Raw genomic sequence first — 25,361 nt, forward strand, 5'->3', positions numbered from 1 at the left:
TTTGTAATTGTTTTCCAGCTATTGACCTCAAGATCCTGTCACATAAAACCTTGCGATTGATCGTGGGATTTCAATGATTGATCTTACATAATAATCAATGAATGCAATTAATCAGAGAAATCAGCTCACGATTGATTGCTACGCTTTATGTCACAGGGACCTCGGGTCCCTTTCATAGAGCTGTTCCTAAGTTAAGAGCGACTTCATGAAAGACTGGTGATCCTTTCTTGCACGATAACCCATAGCCAATGAACATTTTAGTGTATACCATTTACCACAAGAAAGGATTGCCAGTCGTTCTTAAAGTCGCTCTTAACTTGAGAACAGCTATATGAAACACCCACCTGGGGCCAGTCTTACAAAGAGTTACGATTAATCCAATCAATAATAACTCAATGGAAATCCATCAGTGTCATAAATTTTTCTACAGGAAATTTGCACAATGTCCTTTGTAATAAAAAAGAAGCAATGCATGAATCATAGCTTGAAAATATTTTGAACATGCATAATACATGTTGACCTTGCTGGCCGTCCATAGTTGTGATTTATCGGATCAATCGCAACTCTTCCGGGGCCCTGGTCAAATTTTTCTCATAAAATTCACACAAGTATATACACGCTTTGATTGAAATGCTTTACACACTTTCATTATCTAGCATATTGTCTTGGGCAAACCATCATAAAGAAAAGAAAAACAAAGCAAAAACAGATAATCCATCGTGGAAGAGAAAAAATGATGATCACATACAAGAAAACAAAAATATAATAGTACTTTCAATCAACAGCAGCAATAGCAGAAAACATTACAGGTAGGAATATATCATAGTGAAACATGGATACATGTTTAGATTATCCTTGAAATATCATCCAACCCCCAAACCATTCCCTTATTAACCAAACATTACATGTGCATTCACAAAGGCAAAGATCACATGTTTGATAATAGAAAAAAAAATAAAAATGATTTCAGAATGGGAAAGTGAGTTTGAAAACATGCAATGGGAAGGATTAACATTAAAATGTGGAAAGGATAGTTGGATGAAATGGAGGAAAAGACGAAAAATAAATACAAGAAAAAGAAGAAATAATGAAAATGGGAATGGGACACACAGAACAAAAATAGAAGAATTTGACAGGAATAGAATTACGTAACTGGAATAATAACCGGTGTAAATGTACACATGTGCCAGCTGCGGCCATGGAGTTTGTTCTGCTAGAGTGATTCTTTAATCTATCAAGCCAACTTTAATAGTTGTCTCAAACTTGGGACCTTCAAATCTGAAACAAAGACCTCTATTTTCAGCAACTCTGTGAATCATGGGAGTCAGCACCTTTGAATATTCTTCACAGATAAATGGTGCTATACAAATGCTGATCATAATCATGATCGAATATGGAAGAGAAAAAAAGTTTACATAAAAGTGAGCAGAAAAGAAAAAAAATTTACAGGGAAAAGTGGATGAGAAATGAACAATTTGAAGATGAGGGGAAAAAGAATGGGGAGAACCAAAGAGATGGCATTACAGAGATAGCACACACACATAATAAAATAAACAGACGGAATGGTAGAAAAGTACAGAATGAAAGTTGATACTTAGACAGATAGTCAAGCATATTACATCAAAGAAAATGACAACGTACCTATATCATCATGCCATATACAAGTATGTGTATTATCTTAAATATTTTCACAAGCAATTCTTAAATATAATAGTTTCAAAGTTATCTACACAAGGCTTTTGTAATTTTGGTATGAAAGTTAGAAAACAATCCAGTTCACGATAATGGGTCAGTATGTTTATGAATGCTAGATCTTTTGAAATATTGATATGTAGCAACTTATTGCAGGTTAGATGGGTAGATATATTTAAATGTTTTTTCAATTAAATCATAAATAAATATATATCAATCACATTTTCATTCATAATTTTCAACTCTCTATACATGGCAATAACTGTACAATATGTACATAAAACATAATATCAATAATTACAAACTGTTTCGAAACCATAATATCATACACCCTAAACTCTGCAAATTGGGCAGAAATGAGTATGAAACACTAAAAAATATAACAATCTTAAAGAAAGATTTCTATCACAATTAATTTTTATTCAATTTCTGTTTTAGTAGGGTTATTTATTACATGCCCCCATATTGGAAGTTAGAAATGAGCTTTTGAAATAAGTTTTCATACTATAAAAATAAGGATTAATTGCCCAGACACAAAGTGTATTCTTAGTTTACAGTAGTATCCCTAAAATGCCCTTTCAATTTTCTGTATACCGAAGAAGTAGGAATTTTCAGGTGATTGATTTTTTTTTGCAACAAGTCAAGCACAATCAAATCAGGTTTCTTCATTTTATGTGTCAAATATGAACTCTTGTTGGAATGCTCCCCAGGGAGTGGAGAATGTGCATACATTGTATGCGGGCATGCAAGGATCTGATGACCGGGGTAATAATATGTCTGTAAAGCGCTTAGAGACGTCGTTCCGATGTATTAAGCGCTATATAAATGCGGAATATTATTATTATTTCAAGCTGAATATCTTAAATAATTCTATTGCCATAATTATTATTATAATTGTTATCATATATGGATGGGAAGAGTATGTTCTCCCAAATAATTTGATACCATATTTATGTGGCATGTGTTAACGCTTGGATGATCAGGTGTTATTCTTAGCAGTGATGTCAATTTTGATTTGCGCCAAATTAAGGCATGACTGCAATGAATGAATCCAGATGTCATAATCCTACAAAAGTTGCGTTGAAATCCATTTCAAAACAACTTTTCAGTAATTTACATTTTAATTGTTTAAAAAACACATTTTAGTATCAATTCTCAAGTTAATTTCATTGAAAATGGATTAGCAAATGTGTTCACTAATAAACTCATGAAGGATTTTGACATCATTGACATCTGGATTCATTCATTGCAGTCATGCCTTTTGGCTCAAATCAAAATTTACATCACTGCAAAGAATACCTCCTGGCAATCCAAGCGTTAACACATACCACAAAAATATGGTATCAAATTATCCAAGTATAATTATATGCATTCATGAAATATTTTATCCTTAAATTTGCGATTTGTGAGGTGTCATATTTTTTTACTCACGCGGTATATTACAGCACAATTGGGGAAAAATAACAAAGGGCACACAACAAATCTCCAAGGCCATGAGAGAAACACCAAGGGCAACAACAAGCCATGAACTTCAAAGACTTTGGGTCAATTTAAGCCCTGTTCAAATTTATAACGGCTGATTTTCAAAATGCATCATGCAACATTGTAACTCTTAAGCCCGGCGCACACTATATAATTCATTGCAATCCGAATTTCAAGGAAATTGCAAAAACATTAATGATATGAACATTCCAACCAATAAAATTGTAGTGATCAGAGATAAATATAGTGATGGTAGGACTACTGAAATCGAAATTCAGTCTAGTTCGAGCCTCCCTATACAAATGAAAGCAAATTCACTCCCCAATTGTAATGACGTCATCATCGGCTGCGACTTGAAGCCAATTCAGACTTTACTCCAACCCATTGGCGGCGGAAGCCAAAAATTTTAGGGGGGGGCCACAAAAAAAAAAAAGACAACCCCAAAAAAGGTTATCAACAAACAATTTTAGGGAGGACGCCGGAAAAAAAATTGACAAGCAAAAAAAAAAAAAAAAAAATAAATAAATAAAAAAAAAAAAAAAAAAAAGGTTATCAACAAAATTTTTTAGGGGGGACGCCGGAAAAAAATTTGACAAATTGCCTATGCTCCAACCACAGGGCTTGCCGCAAAGCAAAATGATGACTAGGTTGATCGTTACATTCTGCCAAACTTCAAATGAAATAATTTTACTTCTTAGCACTTTCACATTTAATATAAATTGCAATTTATTAAAAAATTGCATTGTATCGGATCATAAAGTGTGCAATGGGCTTCGATGATACAACCCATGATTCTATAAAAATGCATATAGGAAAAAGAAAGGAATAATTACAGCCACGAATCTATGTTACCCTTGACAATTCTTTAACTCACTATTACAGTATAAAAGCACAGAACACACTTGGTTCACTGAACCTATTGTTCTCTCCATATACAATGTAATGGTGTAATAGCGTGTTAAAGAATTGTGAATGTTACTGGATCTTTGTAGTATTGACTTTTAAACGTTTGTGATATTCTCAAAACAGAAAAGGATATATCCGCACACTGCGAAGCATTCAAACAAATACTTGAACATGTTCGCAATTGACAATGTCTGTTATTAGGCTGGTTCTATCCTTCTTGTGATGTAAAATCACGCTATGAAATAAGATGTATGAGCCGATAATTGAATAAATCATTGCAAAGAGCTAACTTATTTTGGCGACAACAGTAAGTCTTCGTGTAAAAATACAGAGAGATGTACCAGAGTGCCGTGCAAACTCATTTCTTTCATTTAATGATCTTATCAATATGACAAAACCACTCTACCACTGACCTATTCCACATGTTGGTAAAAGATTCTGACCAATATAAAGTTCCTTTATTACAGAACGAGAGTGTTTGATTCATTAGGTGGCAAATAATGCCAGAAGGTACAGTCAATCTCTCAGCAATGCAGCTATACTCAGGATAGTTTCACATCTTTTCAGTGGCAAAATTGTTTCCACGCTCTTTGATTGTGATGCCTCCATCCATGGCTGGGAAGAATGAATCCCAGATTATCAATTAATGAAGGTTTAAAGAGAGGACAGAAAAATGTTCACTCTTGAAAACTTTACTCAGAACGGTCCAAATCCAGAGGTGCAGAAGTGCCTCAAGCACTGCACTGTTCTCCATTACAGCATATAGCATCTATCTCAGAAGGATAGAAATTGCAGTGTCTATAATGAGAGATTATGTATACATCCCAAAAGGGTCATGAGGAAACTGCTCATGATAAGAGTTATTCTGAGATTTCCCGATGGTAAAGAAGATAGTTGACAAGTGCCTTGGGTAATGGCAGCATCTGGATTTTAAGTGATAAGTGGCTAGGCTCCAAGGGTTTATCCTTCATGGCTGCCTCCTCTTCCTCTTCCTTTTCTCTTTTGAGACGTTGAAAGATGCTTTCATCAGAAATACCGCTACTTGATGATGCGTCGCTGAGAAGATCGTCTTCCTCATCCTCGTCTTGAAGGTCATCCATTTCTAAGTCATCAACTATTGGTATCTGTTGATTTGTGGGATTCCTTGATGATGGCTCTTCTGTATTGGAGTTGTCCTCCATGGCATTCTGTGCTTCGCTCTTGTCCTCTATCTTGGAGCCATTGGGGCCAGGAGTTGCTGGTTGTGAGTGACCGAGTCCATTACCGCTCTTTCCATTCTTCCTCCCAACCGCCTCATCAGGACGCTCGTTGTCCTCTTCTACTTCATCAATGACGTCTGTTGACTTTCCTGGTTGTTTTTCGTTAGGTTCGCTCTCGCTCCGCCGATTGTGTTGCCGTTTGCGCTCTTTGGGGAAGGAATTTCTAAAAGCTCTTTTGATGCTAAAACCTGATGCTCCGTTGCCTTTCTGGCCACTGCTTGGACTTTGGTTGTCATCATCTTCATCGTCGCTATCATCAATGTCTTTGGGTGGATCTGACTTCTGTGAACCCCCATCTTTACCCGATCCTTCACCAGACCTATCTCTGTCATCTCTAGGTCTAGCACCATGTCCATTATCATCTGATCTTTCTCTCTCATCATCTGCATCATGCCAGACTTCTTCGTCCCCATCCTCCTCCCGACGGCTGCCCATGTGTCGGGTGAAGAACGCAGCGTTGGTCATGAAGCGCTCAAACCTTGCACGGTTACGACCTCTCCGCGTGTTCAACCCATCTTCCTCCCGCGGTCGTCCAGCATCTCTGCGTCGACTCCAGGGCCCGGCATCTGCCCCTTCATCCATGGCCTCCTCTCCCCTCTCCTCCTCATCCTCGTCTCCATCCACCATGAGTTCTCCAGCCAGCTCAAGCATGTTGTTGACACTGCGTATCATGATGCAATTGTGCATGAGTCTGGGTGGGGAGTGGTTGGGCCTTGGTTTGCGCTGGGCCTTAGCAGGACGGGGTTTGCGAGGGTTCTCCTTCTCCACGATGCCCCTCAAGTGGCGACGTATGTGAACACGGCAGACATCTTGGAGGACACGAGGTTGGACATCGGCTGTTGACAAATACAGAAAAGACAGGTTAACTTCACATCCACTCTGTAGTATTCCTGATGACTACAACATTTGCTACACTCTCTCATTCGTTTATTTTAACTAACATAAATCAATACACAACTTTTTCAGGACACAAATGATTTCAACAAAATGAGAAAATTCTCTGGCATTCCAATAAAAACAACACAAAATAAGTTGAAATAAGTGAAATGACATGAAACAAATTTACTCTAAACAAGGACAGTATATAACTAAATCCTCAAGAATCCTCAACTACAAGTTCATTTTCAACTACACTTTTCACACGTGACAAGTGAGATACATGTACATTTCTATATTTAGGTCATATACTACATTTTTTAAGAGAAAATTCTTATCTTTGAGATGGAAACTCTAATGAAACAAGTGGTGTGAAAAACAAAAAGAAAAAGAATGCTGAAAAGGTCATATCAGGACATTTCATAAAGGACATTTTCAGGAATAAAAAATAAAAAATTGTTTCCTCACAGAAAAAAGAAGAAGGAAGTTCACAAAATTAACAGAAAAGTTATAATTCAATGAATAATAATTCGATGAATATTTGCTAGAAAAAAATATATTGTAACTTTTGATAGATCTATATTAAAAATACTAATCTAAAACAAAAATCAATTTGAAAAAAAATTATACTATTGTTATTATTGTTGGAAATCACTGAAAGTTTCATTGATATTTTATGTACCTGATATTTTTTCCTAACCTATGAAAAAAGGTGGAAAACAGTAAATCAGGTACAAGGAATATTTTTAATATAACAAAGTAAAAATAAAATTTTCCTTCTTTTTTTTTAATTTAAACTCAACTATTTTGGTTCAATCTCAACTTACGTGGTTGGAAGGCTTGTAATGTCTCCCCTTCTGCCAATGAGGGCAGTATAAGGGGAGCAAAGGAAACAGCTTTCAGATTCTTTGTATGCCAGCTAGACTGCCCCGTGCGCCTTATTTGAATCAACTGTTAATAAAGTGTTTGGGGGCATTTGATCAAGGGGGAGAGTGTGTCGAGACACCGGATTGGGTCGAGATTATCACATCGGAGAGAGAGAGAGAGAGAAGAGGGACGGAGAAAACAAGAACAAAGAGAATTTGGCCGTGGCTACAAAAGAAGGATATAGATGCATTTGCCACATCAGAGGAAAAGGGGAATGATGTAAGAGCCCAAAAAATGGTGATGAGGGTTATTCCCCTTTTCCACTGATGAAGCAATGAATGTGTATAGCATCAAGGCTGATTTTTTAAGGAAGATTTGATGACAATGATCACATTATTAATACACCATTTATCTCTTTATAAAGGAACATTTTGATTTCGAACGCAAGACTTCGGCTACTTTGAAATCAGTATCTTTATTTTTGGAATGACAGAATAGAAAATTGTTGCTTTGGAAAATACATAACTTGCCTTTTGGATATTTTCAGAAACCGAGATTGTGGAAAACGTAATAATTACTGCAAACATTGCAATAAAGAGTACATTTATATGAATGTACATTTATGCGCTGAAATGGCAGAATAAAAACCATAATCAATTTCACTTGCTTTATTTGGCACAAAATCTAAAGTAATCAGGTGATATAAACTTAGGTGAGCTGGTGAACACGATCAAAGCAACATAGACAAAATCAGCCAAGATGACTAGTACACCACATATGAGATACACATAAAAAATTACTACACTTGACTTACGGAGCTCAACGGCTGCCAATTTTGCGTACTCGATCTGCGCCGGTTCTTGCAAAGTGGCGAATGAGACCGAAAGGAGGTTTTTGCTTTCCCATGTGTGTTGGCCAGTGCGCGTGAATTGCACCAACTAGAGAATGGGTGGGTAGATTAAAACGGATTCCAGAAAGATAAGATAATCGGGTGGTTAATCTCCTGTTTCCTTCTCTGTAAATGTTCTCAATCATCCAGGTAGATCAGATCATGAACTCAGTATAAAACTCGTTAACTGGGCTTATTTATAGTTTTAATGCAACATTCCACGCCTATATCCAAGGTAAAATGTACAGGCAAAATGACTTATGACAGCAATTTGTTGTTCATCCTCGTTGGGGTCTGGGAATTTCGGAAAGTGTTGAGGAATCTTCCAAAAGGGAGCAGCCATCACTCAACCGAGGAAGGGCCTACCTCGCAACCAAGCCGGAGCTTACAATTCAGCTATTCAGGAGATTCCTCAGTGCTTCTGAAAATGGGTGACCAACAAATTGCCCCCATTCAGCCTGATGAAGCGTTATGGAGAGGACTGTCACAATAAAACTATTATCAAGTCCAGTTAACAAGGTTATACATGTTATGATCTTCTGTCTTCTTCTCTTATCCAGCCATATACAGATGAGACCAACTTTGATTTCCCCTCTTAGGTCGTGTTTAATGTCAATTTTCACACTTAAACAGCAACGTGAATCATGATTGAAAACTCAATTACAAAATACTGAACGCAAACACGATCAGCGGTGTTCATTGTTGAAAATATAAAGCCGTTTACATGTTGATCGTCCTTAAATTTCCCGCTTTCGTTAGCACAGCTTTAATGCGCAGTTTGACCCATCACAAAAAAGGTCAGTTCTGGCACCTGTTTGTGTAGGCTTACACTGCGAGAGCAAATTTAAAGATGTTTCAAAACTCAATTGTGTTCAATGTCGCATTCGCAATGCTCAAGGCCGTAAAATTTGAGCTGATCGCGTTGACAAACGCATCTTTTTCCACTTTCAAATGTTCCTCGGAATCCTGATTTGAAAGACGTTTACTTTTATGACCAGGGGGCCGTTTCATAAAGCTGTTCTTAAGATAAGAGCAACTTTAAGAACGACTGGTGAACCCTTCTTAAGCACTTAAACATCACCAATTCAATACCATTTACCACAAGAAAGGATCACCAGTTGTTCTTAAAGTCACTCTTAACTTTACGAACAGCTTTATGAAACACCCACCAGGAATGGAGGACATTGAACACATCCTTTGTTTCTCATTATATCCACGTTTTGTAATCACGTTTCATATTGCCGTTCAAATTGGTAAGCAACATTGAACACACTCTACATGTACATGTATTACCATTTAATTTAAAAATAATGGTCATGTGACTGGGGCCATTTCATAAAACTGTTCAAAGTTACGCACCACTTTAAGCATGACTTCAAGCACAACTAGTGAACCTTTATTGTGCAACCTAATGACGTACCTGTATGAGAGAGCTTTCTGACAGACATCAAGTTTTTACACTGCTTTAAAACCTGTTATGTAATGCCTATTTCTTGTTGTTATTGACAATTGTCATTGTTAATTTGCTCTGAAGCGCTTTCACCTTCTATTAGATGGAAGTGTGCTATATATATATATTTATGTAATATTATTTTCATCATAATCAAAATTTATGTTCTACCATAATGAGTGAACTTCGGAAGAAACCCTACTCAACTTTTGAATATATTGAATTTTCTGTCCAGACTCTTGTTATCTGGACATGTTGCATAAAAGTTGCTATAATGGTAACTTTGCCTTTCAATGGTAACTACCATGGTAAAACTGATCATCAGCCAATGAAAATCAAGGATTCCATGAAAGTTACCATTGGATGGCAAAGTTACTATAATAGTAACTTTTATGCACCAGGGCCCGGAACTTTTATCTGCAAATATCGGATTTCAATTGTAGCCGATGGGAACCAAAATGATTGGGAATGTGCTCTAGCACCCACGGAAGAACACCAGTCATTCATAAAGTTGTGCGCAACTTATGAAGAGCTTTGGGAAACACTGTCGGGGAAAAGCAGGAATAAAAAATGACATTCAAATTCAAATGTTCGCATTTTTAATTCCTGCCTGAGAAAGAAACCCTCCATTGTTATCAATATACAATTGGGGCCAGAAGTTTACATACACCCAGGAAATTCAAAGAAAAGTTGACACTTGCCAAACACCTTAAAATTTACTGTATTTTATAAAATATTTGTGCTATCATGACAAATTTGATATCAAACAAATGAGTATGTCATGCCCCTTCATCACATTGCTTTGTCATCAGGAACTGAAAAATATTCAGGTGTAAGTTTTTCCCCAAAAAAATCTTCATATTTTAGACAAATTAAAAATAAAAACTTGACAAAAAGCATTTCATATTTGTGCTAGTTACTTCTCAACACAAACATTTCAGATTACACTTTTTTGTTCAGTGGTGACATATCATGATAGAAAATGTTATATAAATCATAGATTTTACTTTTACATATTTCTATGAAGCAATGTTTGAAAATATAATAAACAATAGAATACATTTGGCATGAATATTATTTTTTTCTTCAAAGAAAATTCCACCTGAAATATATCATCCCAACGGCATTCCAATCATGTGAAAGGGCGTAATATTTACGCTCTTTCATTTGATACCAAATTCATCTTGGTAGTATTTATATTTCTGAAGATATAGTAAATTTTATGATGTTTGGCAAGCGAACAAATTTCACTGAATTCCATGGGTGTATGTAAACTTTTGGCCTCAACTGTAGGCCTATATGTACAGTCTATTTGTACATGCATTGCTGATATCCAATAGCCCTGTAGCATAAAAACATGTAATTAATATTGTTTATCATACAGATCATAGGGTGCTGGAAAAAATGATTATTATGAAATTATTATTGTTACCATTAAGAGCTATAAAATGTTTCACAATGAAAGTGAAAGCTCGAAAAAGTAATTTCTCAAATTAAAAGTCTAATATACATTGGTCAGATTACTACACCGAGGAAAAATCTTGCAGTGAACTACAATGAGTTGCGAATAGTCCATTACGAGGTACAGTATATCAAGATATGAAACAGAAAGATATTATCTATTCTGTCATTTCAATTACTGTGATATTAAATGTAATAATTTAGAGTACATGTGTCAATTAGCTGAACTATATAGATCTTCAAATGGATTGCTCACTTTTCAGCTTTGCAAATACAACAAGATATTTTAGATTTCAACAAAAAAAGGGTAAGACAGAAAGAGCGATAGAGTGGGAAGAAAAGGGATAAAAGCAAAAGATACATGTAAATAGAAAGGGAGAAGGATGGAGAGAGACTGGGAAAGAAAAAGAAGAGAGAAAAAGGCTGTTCTCATTACACTTTCTAAAACTAAGTTACTGGAAACCGATTCAGGAAACCAGTTTGGAAGATCGCTTTGCTAGCGTTCCCACTTGATCACACGAAAGTGGTTTTCAAAATCACTTCAGGTAAAGCAATCTTGTTGCTATGGAAACGCTCTCAGTTGGGTGACACATTTCGCGCGAAATTCGAAACTGCAGCATAGGCATTCTACACCTGTCGCTCAAAATGTGTGAAGATCGCTTCCCGAAGAACTGTTGTGTCCTCACTTACGCTAAAACCAGTTTAGCGAGGCAAAGCGATCTTGAAAACTACATCGCGAGGTGGTTTTCTGAACCGGTTTGGAAGATCGCTTCCAAGATCGTTTCGACCGTTCTCACTACACGTGTAACTAGTTTCCACTATAAAACTAGTTTCTAGTAAACTAGTTTTAGGAAGGTAGTGAGAACGGTGTCTATAAAGAGGGGGTAATAAAGAGGAGAGAGATGAAATGAGAGCTCAAATATAATATTTAGAGGGATAGGATAGGTGGACCAAGAATCAAGGAAAGTGATAGGACCTACCTGATCTTCTAAAGGCATTACAAGGACTCCGCCTTCTTTGAGTAGATTCTTCATGTAATTCTCATGCTCAGGAGGACACGCTGCACCACAGTACACCCTGTCATAGCTCCGGCAAGCAGAGCTCAGCAAAAGACAGTTTCCTGAAGAAGATGAAGAATACAGATCATATTATCTTAAAGGGATTGAAGTACGGTAATCATCGGCGTTGTCATCATCATCATCATCTCCATTATCATCATTGTAACCATCACCATCATCTCAATCATCATCATCATCATCATCATCATCATCATCATCACCATCAGGATCATCATCACCATCATAATCATCATCAATGTACCATCATCATTATCATCGTCGCCGTTGGGGTTATCATCATCATCAATGCTATCATCATCATGTAATCATTATCATTGTACAACGCCTACTTAGCTTGTTGTACGCGAGCAAATGGGAGGCTGAATGTCAAACATTCGTACCGTTGCACCCAATATGTACCATCCAAAATGTACCGTCCAAACTGTACCGTTGCACAGCTTTAGGAGGTGACGTCACAACATGATTTAATTTATTGCGCTCAGTGAAATGAAGGTGCAATACGCGTATAAGCCTGCTGGCTAAATGCGCAATGCTGCCCAAGGTCATGTGCGCTTGTGGGATTTTGCTTTTCGCTTTCAATTTTTTACTCCCTTTTCATAAATTACTGCAGGGAAAAACTCTTGTTTTTCATATTTTCGCTAAATTCCGAGGCGTTGTACAACACAAATAGCGAATATTCTTATTTGTGCAATGGTGCGAGATTTTGCATTTGGTAAAAGAAAGAGATGCTTTATTCAACGAGGCATTAATAGAGCCACTTTCTTTCACCTCATGCAAAATCTCGCACCATCGCACTCATGCCTTTTCGCTATTTGTATATTGTACAACGCCTACTTAGCTTGTTGTACGCGAGCAAATGGGAGGCTGAATGTCAAACATTGGTACCGTTGCACGCAAGACGTACATCCAAAATGTACCATCCAAAATGTACCGTTGCACGGCTTTAGGAGGTGACGTCACTATATGATTTAATTCATTGCGCTCAGTAAAAATTTGGTGAAAGAAAGAGATGCTCTAGAGATCCTTCTTTCACCTCATGCAAAATCTCGCACCATCGCACTCATGCCTATTCACTATTTGTATATTGATCTTCATCATCGCCACCACATTCATCATCATCATTATCATCATCATCACCATCATCCTCATTACCACCATCATAACCATCATTATAATCACCATCAACATGATGATCGTCATCATCATCTTCATCATCATCCCCATTATTACCATCATCATCGCCATCATCATCATCATCATCATCATCATCATCATCATCATCATCATCATCATCATCATCACCACCATCATCATCATCATCATCACCATCATCATCATCATCATCATCATCATCATCATCATCATCATCATCATCATCACCATCATCATCATCATCATCAACACCATCATCATCATCATCATCATCATCATCACCATCATCATCATCATCATCATCATCATCACCATCATCATCATCACCATCACCATCAGCATCACCATCATCATTATCACCATCATCACCATCATCATCATCATCATCACCACCATCATCGCCGTCACCATTGCCATTATCACCATCATCATCATCACCATCATCATTCTCACCATCATCATCATCATCATCATCGTCGTCACCATCACCATCATCACCATCATCATCATCATCTTAATCACCAATTAATTTATCAAAGTGGCTCAGACTTAACGATGCCTGAATAAACACATCAGGGGGCCGTTTCATAAAGCTGTTCGTAAGTTAAGAGCGACTTTAAGAACGACTGGTGATCATTTCTTATGCGCTAAACCATCGCCAATGAATATACCATTTACCACAAGAAAGGATCACCAGTCGTTCTTAAAGTCGCTCTTAACTTACGAACAGCTTTATGAAACACCCACCAGGTTTGTTTTCAATCACAATCATCTTCCTTTTTGATACAGAAAAAGTGGTTTTTGAAGAAAATTGCTGTAACTCCCTTAAAGGACCTGACCCATGGGGACGGAGTGTCTGTGAGTAATTTAGTTTTTACAGACGTGAATCAATTAGATATGATTATTAACATCTCAGACCGACCTTTAAGTCACCATCCAAAAGACTTGACAAAGGGCCTGAACCTCTACATCAATTCATTACTTGCCCCATGTATTAAAGGAGTGGAGGTATCTAGAACTCACCTTTTATATAGAGTGGTTGACAGAACTCATACTGATCAACGGATGGAGATCTACTGAGGAAGAGTTGCAGACGTTCGTTGGCATAGTCTATCACATCCTGGTGGATCTCTATACCATGGTTTACACCATTTGAACCTAGAAGAATGAAAAACAAAGGAAAATATGACTGTAGTCCTAAAATGTTGAAAATATATGAAGATTTATGAAGGAAATGTAGGCAATATTGGTTAGAGATCCATGGTCCATTTCATATTGATGGTAACTCAATCATGGTAGCTACAGGTAACATGGTTTAGCAGCCAATCAAGATCAAGGTTTCAACGGTAGTCACCATGACAACTCACCACAATATATTTACATTCTTTATGAGAGTCCCTTGATGGTCATCTTACAAGAAGTGGAAAAATAAATCAAATTCATACTAAAATTGAAGATCATCCCAATGACAATAAATGTATGTCAATACTTCACAAAATGTCAGTTTTAAATCCATGGTTGAACAAGACCTACAGGGACTGTAGTTGAAGCAACTGTTTAAGCAGATGTCATGCTCTGATTACGCTTGCATGTACCGTAAGGGCACTAGTATTCAACCCGTTTGGAGAGTTTCCTCAAATATATAGAAATATAGAATAAACCTGAATTTCAGACCCATCTTATTTCCAAGAGCAAATGCTGGTTATTCTTTTTCCGTTATTTTTTTCTTCAACCCGTCGACTGTGTGCGCGGGCGATCGAATTATACGGCGATGGTTTTTGGCACTAGTATTCAATCCGTCGGCACTAGTATTCAACCTAGCGATGAAAGATGGCCCTGTCTTTCAATCTGTCCTTGTCCCATCTGACAATGGACTAGACCAATTGAGATGAGACCAAACAGGGAATTAATCAAAGCCAGAGACTTACATAAATCTAGATCTAATTTAGCAATCTAAACCATTTTGAAATTAGCCATCTATCTTCACTAGGTTGAATACTAGTGCATTTCAGTGCAAAAGGTCATCGCCGCATAATTTGATCCTCCGCGCATACAGTCGACAGACTGATAAAAAAAATACCGACAACAGATTACACTGGAAATAACAAAGGTATGAAATTAAGATAAATTCCCTTTTTCTAAATATTTGGCGGAATTTGTCCAAATCTTTGAATTATGCCGGGTTGAATACTAGTGCCCATACGGTACATGTAATTCAAGATTTCAGAAGCTTGTACAAATCATCCAGTCAAATAAAAATTGACTTTCGAGACACTCCCGAGATCGGTTTTATGAACAACTACATGCAGGTCCATCAAATTGTTCAGTGCATGAGGAGAGCATTTTGTAAAACATCTTGGCAATGGTCAATCACCAACAAATTTGCTCTCATCCAATCGGATGCAAGGATTTCAGTAGCTTATAACAGAACTCACCTATGACCAGGCCCACCATGGTGCTCAGGTAGCCTGTCCCGCTGCCGAGGTTTAAGAAGGAGAGTCCCGGCTCCAGCTTGAGAGCCTCCATCACCTCTGAGTAGATACAAGGAGCCGACAGGTGGATGTTGCCATGCTTCCAGGCTAGATCCTTGTAAGCACTGTCCTTGTGCCCTTAACATAGAAACAAAAATGGGTGTGATTTCAAGTTGGTGTTGATGATTCGAGTTCGTTTTGGACAGCGGGGGGAGCGTTTCATCAACATTTTTGTCTGTCCGAGAGGTTGTCAGATCTGACAACTGTTGATTTTGATTGGCTGAGATGCACTGTTGCTAAGGTAACTTTCGGATAAAACAACCAATTAGTCCTTTCATGAAATGCTTGATCCCCTGGGAACTGTTGCGTGAAACCTTTGCATTAAACAATAACCCTGGCAAAAAAAAAAAAAAACTCTGGCAAACAAAATTATGCCATTGAAACTTACACATAAAAAACTCTGGCTAAAAATTTGCCAGAGTTTTTGTTTTATGCAACAATTACAATCAAGGTATCTTTGCCATTCAATGGTAAATACCATGACAACAATGCTGAACAGCCAATCAAGATCAAGCATTGTGTGAAAGATACCATTGGATGGCAAAGTTACTATAAAAGTAAATTTTATTCAACAGGGACCAGGTTTTGGGAGAAACATCAACCATACCAATTTAATATGAGGAGAGTGCTTTATAATTAAGAATTCACTTCATTACCACATGCTATTATCATTCACTCTCTCGCAATACCACTATCAACACTGACACCAAAATTGAAGCACTTTAAAAGAAAGAACAATAAATGAAAAAAATGTATTTCATCGGTAATAACCTACATATAGAAGTATAGATTTAAACAAAATTGCAGACAAGCCCCCCCCCCTCCCCCCCCCCCCCGGCACCCCCATCATCTTTTCTTGAGGCGTTTTTTTAAAGCTTCTAGTAAAAGTTGCCCATCCTAATGCATGACTGGACTTGTAAGCAAATACACTTAACACATAGAGGTGTATGTGTGTCAATCATTTTGAATTTATGAAGAGTGGTGCTAGGAATTTATTAAAAACAAATTGAGGAGGCAGAATATGGAGTACTGGAAATAATTTCCTCAACAGTCATGAACGGTAAAAGTATAGTTAATGATCTTTTTCACATGAAAATCTAATTTTGTGACAAAGTTAACACAACAAAGCCCAGAAAATGATTTCACATTTGTATTAAAGTCTATTCCTTTCTTTCCCTTTTTTCTTGGCTGTGGATCTTTTTTTTTTTATCATGAACTTGGTACTTTTCTGGAGTGAAGACCATTTCCTCTTCGGGAGTAGGCAACAATCCAGTCTTTTTGGCAGCAAAGCGAGAACACTAGTTTTTCTTTATCATTTTTGCTTGTCAAAATAAAATTTTCCTCAAGAAATGGATCCATCTCTTTCTGCATCCCCCCCCCCCCCCGCCGCAATAGATCAGAATCCATTGTATATGCTTCCTAATATCTTTAGGAGTTTATACTAGGACAGATGAAGACCCCCAAAAATGTATTTTCATGAGCATTCTCTAGCCATGGAGTAGATTAAAGTGTGGGGTGGAATATAATGAATGCATTCATGATTTTCTTGACCTTTCCCAACACAAACAGAGCTTGTACATACAGAAGCTTGAGGTAATAAGTGACACTATTTTCACAATCAGTCGATCTGCTTTGTGTTTGTAAGCCCAAGGTGAAGCCGGGTGTTATTTTTAATTTTATTTCTATTTTCCAATAAATGGATTTGGAATATTCAGATCTATATGATCATGATGAAATTTATTTTAGGCCCTATTTTTTTGTAATCTCTGAATTATTAATGTGTTACATAGCAAATGACAATATCAAATTGAGTGACTAATTGCAACATGGCAATCATATGTGCAAAAGTTAGTGATGATGATTTTTTTACCTGGATTGCTATATAAGAAAGCATGAATGCTTGTAAGCAAGCAACCAGAGGACCGACATCGTAAGGTCCTCTACAAGGGACCTGGTAATGATTAATGCCTTAAATACCAAAGGGCACTAGTGCACTGATGGGAATCGAACCCGGGTCACCAGAATCCGAAGCTCCCGCTCTACCAACTGAACTATCATGCCTCCTGGTGTTGTTAAATAGTATTAAGGGTTTGTGTACATACATATGCCCCACCATACCAATCAATGTCATTAAATGTGAATGTTTGTGTACGTATACAAATGCACCCCATTGTACCCTAACAAAGGAAGAAGGTCACCCTCCAATTATTCTGCCAACATTCTGCTGGTTTAGTATGATTTCATTCTGTTGATTGACACACATTTGATCCCACCTTTGTAAGGGACGCACCATTAGATATCCAGGGGGGCTGGAAGTTTTTCCAACAAAAAAAAACTTGTCCACTGACAAATCATCTGAAAGGGGCAAAAAAAAACTTGTCTGAATGGACTAAGGAAAAAAAAATTACTCAAAGAAGGATTTTCTTTTTTCTCATCAATCCAAACTTCCCCCCTCCCTGGATATCTAATGGTGTGTCCCTAACATTGAATCAGTAATCATCTACATGTACATGTATCCTTATATTAGTTTTGCAATACTTGTATTACGTTTAAAATTGATTAATTGTGTTGGGAATTTCTGGCTTTGTAAACATATACATGTATGCATGTTTCTGTAGAGAGATTTTAGTATCTTATTTACTTTTATAAGCCAAATCATATTTTTTCATTTTATGTTTGAAAATGACCCGGAGGGGCCAATTCCATTGATGAGTGGATACCATGCGCGACCACAGGGCCTTGAAAAGCACCCTAAACACATATTTTCCATATTCTGAAAATGCACCCCTTAACAAGTATTGGCGTGTGAAACCCTACCCTTAACAAGTATTGGAAACAAATACTATTCCCAGAACTGAGCCCCTAAACAAGTACAGCGATGTATTTTCCATATTCTGAAAATGCACCCCTTAACAAGTATTGGAACAAAACGATACTCAAGATTGGCAAGTATTCCCTGAAATGAACCCCTAAACAAGTACAGCGATATTTCATTGTTATGTCACGGGTCCGTCGGTCGTCGGTTTTACCTTTACACACCATTATTTTGGTTTAGTACGGCCCCACCTTCCACACCTCGCGCAAACATGGCAAATCGGACTCTAAACACGTAGTGTTGGGGCAAAAAGGACATCCTTTATAAAACATTTTTATTTTGTTTTATCATCCCCGCATATTTGACCATAAACACGTATATTTTTCAGAGCGAAATAGATACCCTTTTTTCAATATTTTTGTGTTTTTGACACCCTTATCACGTTACGTACATACATTTAACGTGCCCTATCTTGAAAAAGACATCCTTTTTACGTGTTTTTTTGGTCGCGCATGGTATCCACTCGTCAATGTAAGTGGCCCCCCCCCCCCCCCCCCGGGAAAATAAGCAAGAATTAATTTATAATTTCGAGCAGACAACAAATCTTAAAGCAAGCAGTAAGATTATAATATATGTACTTGAAATCTACTGGTCTCAGTATGGATGTACTCTGACCCTTTAATAAAAGATATGTTAATCATTGACATTCTAGCCTTTCAAGCTCACTCAGCCCTAACCCGTCACCTCGAGCTTCATCTCATTCAGAGTAAACCCACCTGATCTATATCCACAGCCAACAAGAAATCTGTCACAAGTGTTGAATCCATTTTGAAATGTAACACCATTTTACTATACCAAAACTCAAAATAATTAACTGTACTAATAGGGGAGGGGGGCTTATCACCCCCCCCCTGACATATAGTGGTGATAACTTTTGTGGAAAGCTGCTTTAAAAAAATAGAATAAAAATATAACAGACCCCCTAGTAAATCCCAGAACTGTATTTGCTGATAATTTCACATAATTGAACAAAATATTATTTTTAAATAGGCCTACAGCATAATATTATAAAGCTGTATGAAGACAGGCATAAAAAAAAAAAGTCCATTATTGGCCATGTGAAATATGTACACTGTACAGTGTACATGTATCTATATTTGGGCTTCCTATAAAAAAAGAGCCAATTCACAAACACAAGATGGAAAGTGACACTTCAAAAACAACTACATGTACATGTATCTTTAAACATTATTTCCTCTTTACACGTTTAAAGGCTGTTCAAGCAAAACAGATGTCACACACAATTACTGTACATGCATGTACAAGACAAGTTCTGTATATTGATTGATGTTTTACATATTGCACAGGTGTACGTATGTACATGTATAAATCAAACTGTAAGAAAAGGTTATAAATGGTAGAAGAAAAAATGTGACCCGCCATAAACCAACAGCAAGCCACCAGGGAAGGGTCTCTGTGAATAGCCAAAATAAGACTGGTCTTCATTGGTCTTCGAAAAAGTACAAATTATTAAAAAATACCTAATAATTGAAAGAGTACATTAATCTTCATCATACTATCAAAATTTTAGTGAAGTTGTTGAATAAAAGACTAGAAATACATGCAGTGGTGGGCTATACAGGGTGAAACAAAATGTCAATGTTTCAAATCGCAGAGACGACCAGCTCCATAGACGCAGTTTGTGCTCCTGAGCATTTTGACACCTTTTTCAGAAAAAAATCGGTCAAACATTGAGGGGATGTCGCCCAAAAAAAAATTGGGGGCAAAAAAGATTGCTGACCCCATCCATTTTTTGTAAAAATTATATATCTCAGCTTTTGCATAAGTTATTTTAATGATTTTTATGTCAATTTCTATGTCATTTTGGACAAGGATTTCATTTTTAATAAAAAGATGTATAAATGCTGTCTTTGTACTTTAAATTTAACCTTTACTATATTTGGGAGGAGGTCAATTTCAACCCCCCCCCCCCCCCCCCGAATTTCATCACTACGTGACTGCAATAAATGTTTAACCTCGCCGTTCAGTGACTATTTACTAACAACCCTTGCGCATCTTCTGGGACAAAGTTGGTTAAACTGAATCCCATTCCAGTTACTTCAAAAAATTTCCATGATTCTGGGATCTGTATTCATCTCCCCATTGAATAAACTAAAAGGATTTTCAGACAATTTTTTTTAACCCTGTAAGAACATCCTAACCCCTGGTCTCTCTTAATCCTGTATTATCTTTTCTTTTTTAATTTCAGACTGTCTTGACCCAACACTACATTCACACAGCTCATGAATATTGAACAATTTTGTCGCTGCCACATTGTCTATAATTGAACTATTCTTATCCTCGATTTTTCATTAACCAAATTTGGTTTCAGACTAAAGTTTCACTAACAGCACTTAGCACCATAATAAGCCAATAAACTAACCCTGTTTGGAATACTTCCTTTTGTGACAGCCACCCAAAGTGAAAAAAACCCCAAATATTAGGGTTTAATAGGGTTAGGAGTAGGGTTAGAATTAGGGTGGCTGTCGCAAAAGGAACTCTTCCCCCCCTGTTCTTTGGCAGGGTCAGATATTACTCGACTGTACTTACAGTGCATCTACATGTACTGTGGTAATATGTAGGCCGATATGTAGTCTAAAACCGAGGTGGGCTAAGTTTAACCCCAGGAAATTGGTGGGGCAAGAAAGCCCCCCCCCCAACAAAAAAAAAACAATCTATTTCTCGTGGTTCAGGAAAACAACCGTTGTATATACTGTACATGTACATGTATTTCTCTAACCATTAATTGCTTTATGCTTTAGACTTTGCCAATAAAATGATTTAAAAATTGAATTTAGTTGCTACACTATCAAACACTAACCTGCAATGTAGTAATCGCCTCTGTCGACAGCTCTGAAGACATCTTCGACAAGGTTTGATTTGATGTAATCTGCATCTCTGAGGTTGTCCACCAAGTGGTCATTGTTGACCCCTGCACTAACTGCTCCACCCATCCTGTCATATAAACACACAAAATACAAAGAAGAAAAGTCAGATTTCGAAAATCATTTGGTCACATGCAGAATGGTTATCATCATATCTATTTACAAGTTTAATTTTACTTTACGTAGAATATCTGCCTGCCGGAAATGGATTTCCAATTTACAGAAATGCAGACCTTTTTATTGTAAGTAGAGTAAACTCCCCAAATATCGGACGGTTCCAAATATCGGATGTAATTGACTTCAACTCCCTCCCCACAACTACAGGGACCTGCACTGACAGGGGACTTGCATGCATATGAGATACATGAACATACATGTACCTGCTTTTGAACTGCACACACAGTAGATCCAAGTTGCTGCTCAAAAAAAATATTCCCGGGGGTAAAATCCATGATTTTGACTTCCAGAGATTCTTATGACCCTCGCTAATTATGGACTCCAAAAGATCGATGACCAAAAAAATCTTGTAAGGGGGAAGTGACTTCCGCCAGACATATCGACGCTGAGATCACAAATGTTCGATCTACATGTATCGCAAAGAAAATCTGCAATGGCCGCTGTGGGGGTTCCCTACGGCGGGAAATTTGACACCCTTCCAAATATGGCACGATCCCAAACATCGGACATATACGCCGATTGAATTGGTAATGCGTGCTGTTGACGCGCGCGCGCTCGTTTTCAGAACGAAGTCGCGCGCAGCTGAGCGAAGACGTCCAATGTTCAGAGCCGAAAGAGGTCCGTTTAGTAAGTAAATTATCATTATTTACCAATTTCTATATCAAAATTATTGATAGTAATAATTAAAATCGGCATTTGCGCAGCTAAAATAGATTATTTCATTAACAATAAAGCAATAATTTTGGGATCCAGAGCATGACTTAAATCGCCAAAATTGATTGCGGCGCACCGATAACCCTACGCGTCCGATTTTGGAAACTGCATCCGATTTTTGACCAAAAAAAGCTTCTGGTAGTAAGTAAATAATTTCCGTTTACCATAATTTTTTCAATTCTATTCTTTATGACATTTTTCAACATTTGTTCTACAGAAATAAACATGATTTTTACTTGACCTGGATCTGGATATATACGATGCAGGGCCCTCCTGGGCATAAACGCATCAGGTACTTGACTAGACAGGAATAACCGTCGTTTCTGGGGATTTATTCAACAATTTCTGACATTTTACTGATATCCCCATTTACCGACGGTAGGGTGTACGTGTGGGCTCGCATGTGTTCTCATTCCCTCCCTTTTGTCAATTCACAGTCCAAAGTTTGATGTAATTTTACACATCGAATTTACAATCTAAGGATGTATAAACAACAAACTTTTAATTGATGATATTCCAACATTTAAATACTTTAAACGATATAGATGAAAAAGGCATGAAAAATATACTTTACCGATGTTTAATTGGGTTGAACACGATAAAAATGGTCAAAATGGCAGCCAAACTATAAAATATTTACAAACGAACGTCAACAATCACGAATGTGATATCGATATTGCTTTCGATATTATACGATCTGCTCCATATGCGAACGAAACCGAAGATAAACGATACTAGTTATACTAGTACTAGTTATACTAGTACGAGTACTAGTTATAATCGCGATATATCGATTCGAGACATTAAGTTAATAACGACAATGACGTCATTCAAGATGGCAACTTGCAAGAAAAACCGTCAGGTCAGGTGAAAATGTCTTAGATGACAGATTTCTCAATCATCCAGAGGATTTTTTTCAATAACTCCGGCCCAAGGTATGCAATTACTTAAGTTATATATATTTCCCTGATAATGGAAACCATGAAACTTTCAATTTTGCTTAAAAAACAGTTTTAAATCGCGATCTATAAAACGCTAGTTCACTATACGTTGGCTGTAGGTACGGGGCCCCATCCCCTTCAGTCTATGTATGGTGAGTGGAGCCAACGTAGTTCAGCGGAACAACCAAAATACAGAGACTGAAGCTTTTGGTCTAGTACTTGACCTGGATTTTGCCGGGACCGGCGGGTGCAATACACCGGGTGAACACCCTACTCTTTGACGAATAGTGTATTGGTTTTAACGTGCATAGGTTGTACCTCTCCTATACACAGGACCAACATTTGGGTCCTTTCCGATGGACGGCGTGTTTTCCAACTGCATTCACACCTGCACTGAAATAAAGTGGTGAGGCACGCTAACACACAATGCTATAGCATCAGACTTTTTTGTTAGGCGCGTTTCGGCACGAGTGACTACATAGTGGGGCTCGAACCCCTCACGTTGAGATCTACGATCTTATCCGAAACATGCACTCTAACCGACTGAGCTACGCTGCCTCAATGATTCAATGATTGGATTTAGTTTTGATCTAATTATTATTATGCTTATTCAGTTATTGTCTGATACGATAGTACCGGTACCATATCTTTTTAAATTCAATTTTTTATGGCATTCCATTATCATTAATGATTAATATTCAACATTTTTACTATGGAATTACACCTGATTTTTATTTTTTTTGATTAAATGATTGTAGGCCTATTTTTCAGAATACCATCCCACTGTCCCGGATCAGCTGATTGTTTGCAGTATCCAGTGCAGTGTGTGATATGTGTGCACTATGCTATGCAGCTCAATCAGCTTCTTCAACAAGCTCCACACAGTGCAATCGCAATGGCTATGCAATTGTTGGGAAGTGCAGTGCAAGGATGGGGATGCGACATCCAGTTGTTTACATCTGGGCAGACAATAATTTATCACATTAAAACTTAATGCAACCCTAATAAATGAACGTAGAACGTTGGAAAAACTATTATTCTTACTTTTCCAGGTATGGATATCACCGGCGGCAGAGCAGTATTCGGAAAAATATGAAGGATTTTGCAGTAGACAGCAGAAGTTATCGCGACATACCGTACTTCCAGGGGTCGTCTGAAATGACGTCATCCAAAACAAAATATTGGATTGTGGGAGCTCATGATAATGAATATTCATCAAAAAGTTCAGTGCCCCCTCGGCCAAATTATTTTGTGTCGCGATCGAGCAAAGACGTACAAAATATTATCTCATGTTCTCTACTTGTATGCATGCTTTTTTTTCGCCAATAGAAAATAGGAGTGGAACAATTAGGAATCCCCACCCCTAGATTTGTGATAACTCTGAAACGTGAAACTGTATAACTGTGAAACGGTAAATCAATAAAATAAAACATAAATAATCTGAGGAAGTTAATATACATTATTTTTGTTTTGAATTTAAAGTTACTAAACAAGAAACAGTTTTAGAAAAAAAATATTGTTGAAGTTCATGGAGGTATAGGAGATAGATATCTTTGTGTAAATTTCAATGTGGTCATCACAACTTCCAATCTCTAAATATCATTATTCATCTGATCAACCTCTTAAAAAACATTGTTCATTGTGCAACCTATACAAGTTCAGGGTGATGAATTTTATGGTGTTTTAGTAAGCCCTATGTTCTATTTTTCTTTCATGAGCATAAGAAGTATGTAGACCTTAGGCCTAAATAATGTCATTCAGTTTTAATTAGCTAAGTTAATATTAAACTTAGCACCTAAAGAATCTTTCAAAATTTTGTAAAGTCATGATGTCGAAGTTCAAGAATTTTTTTTTTCATTCCATTTTTTTATAAACTAGTCTTTTGTAAATCAGTGTACCGTTAGGTAGGCATGTTATTTGTCGATACAATCGATTCTTGCCTTAAAATGTTATTATTTTAAGCTTTTGAATTTTAGATTTTTACACATCTATATTTGTTGTTAAGCGAGGTTTGTTTTTCCTTGCCCTTGAAAAGTACCGCTGTATCAGTGTATTTTTTAAAATAAATTTGTTCTGTAAAAACTTCTCTATACACGATTACCCAACGAGACAACGTAACTGTTAT

At 37.1% G+C, this 25,361-nt stretch overlaps 1 protein-coding gene across 2 annotated transcripts; it reads right to left on the reverse strand.

Annotated features, from left to right (window-relative positions):
* Window positions 1–3,852: 3,852 nt before the first annotated feature.
* On the reverse strand, window positions 3,853–24,393 carry LOC129280962 (uncharacterized). Of its 2 annotated transcripts, none has more exons than XM_054916951.2 (7): window positions 24,281–24,391; window positions 21,341–21,474; window positions 15,549–15,722; window positions 14,137–14,271; window positions 11,863–12,002; window positions 7,043–7,166; window positions 3,853–6,175 (listed from the first exon to the last, which is right to left on the reverse strand). In XM_054916951.2, exons 2-7 carry the CDS (start codon window positions 21,471–21,473, stop codon window positions 4,941–4,943), a joined length of 1,941 nt encoding a protein of 646 aa, XP_054772926.2. In that variant the 5' UTR covers window position 21,474; window positions 24,281–24,391; the 3' UTR covers window positions 3,853–4,940. The 2 variants fall into 2 exon arrangements, with proteins under 2 accessions (XP_054772926.2, XP_054772927.2); XM_054916952.2 differs by lacking the exon at window positions 7,043–7,166 and adding an exon at window positions 7,897–8,020 and having other exon boundaries at window positions 4,650–6,175; window positions 24,281–24,393.
* Between the last annotated feature and the right edge of the window lie 968 nt (window positions 24,394–25,361).

The sequence above is a fragment of the Lytechinus pictus genome, chromosome 17, assembly GCF_037042905.1.
Source record: "Lytechinus pictus isolate F3 Inbred chromosome 17, Lp3.0, whole genome shotgun sequence".
Classification (NCBI taxonomy): Eukaryota; Metazoa; Echinodermata; class Echinoidea; order Temnopleuroida; family Toxopneustidae; genus Lytechinus; species Lytechinus pictus.

Coding starts and splice junctions, on each gene's coding strand:
- LOC129280962 (XM_054916951.2), bottom strand. CDS start 21,473: ATGGGTGGAGCAGTTAGTGCAGGGGTCAACAATGACCACTTGGTGGAC. Junction 15,723..21,340: donor AGGCGATTACTACATTGCAG/GTTAGTGTTTGA, acceptor TTCTATGTTAAG/GGCACAAGGACAGTGCTTAC. Junction 6,176..7,042: donor ATTACAAGCCTTCCAACCAC/GTAAGTTGAGAT, acceptor ATTTGTCAACAG/CCGATGTCCAACCTCGTGTC.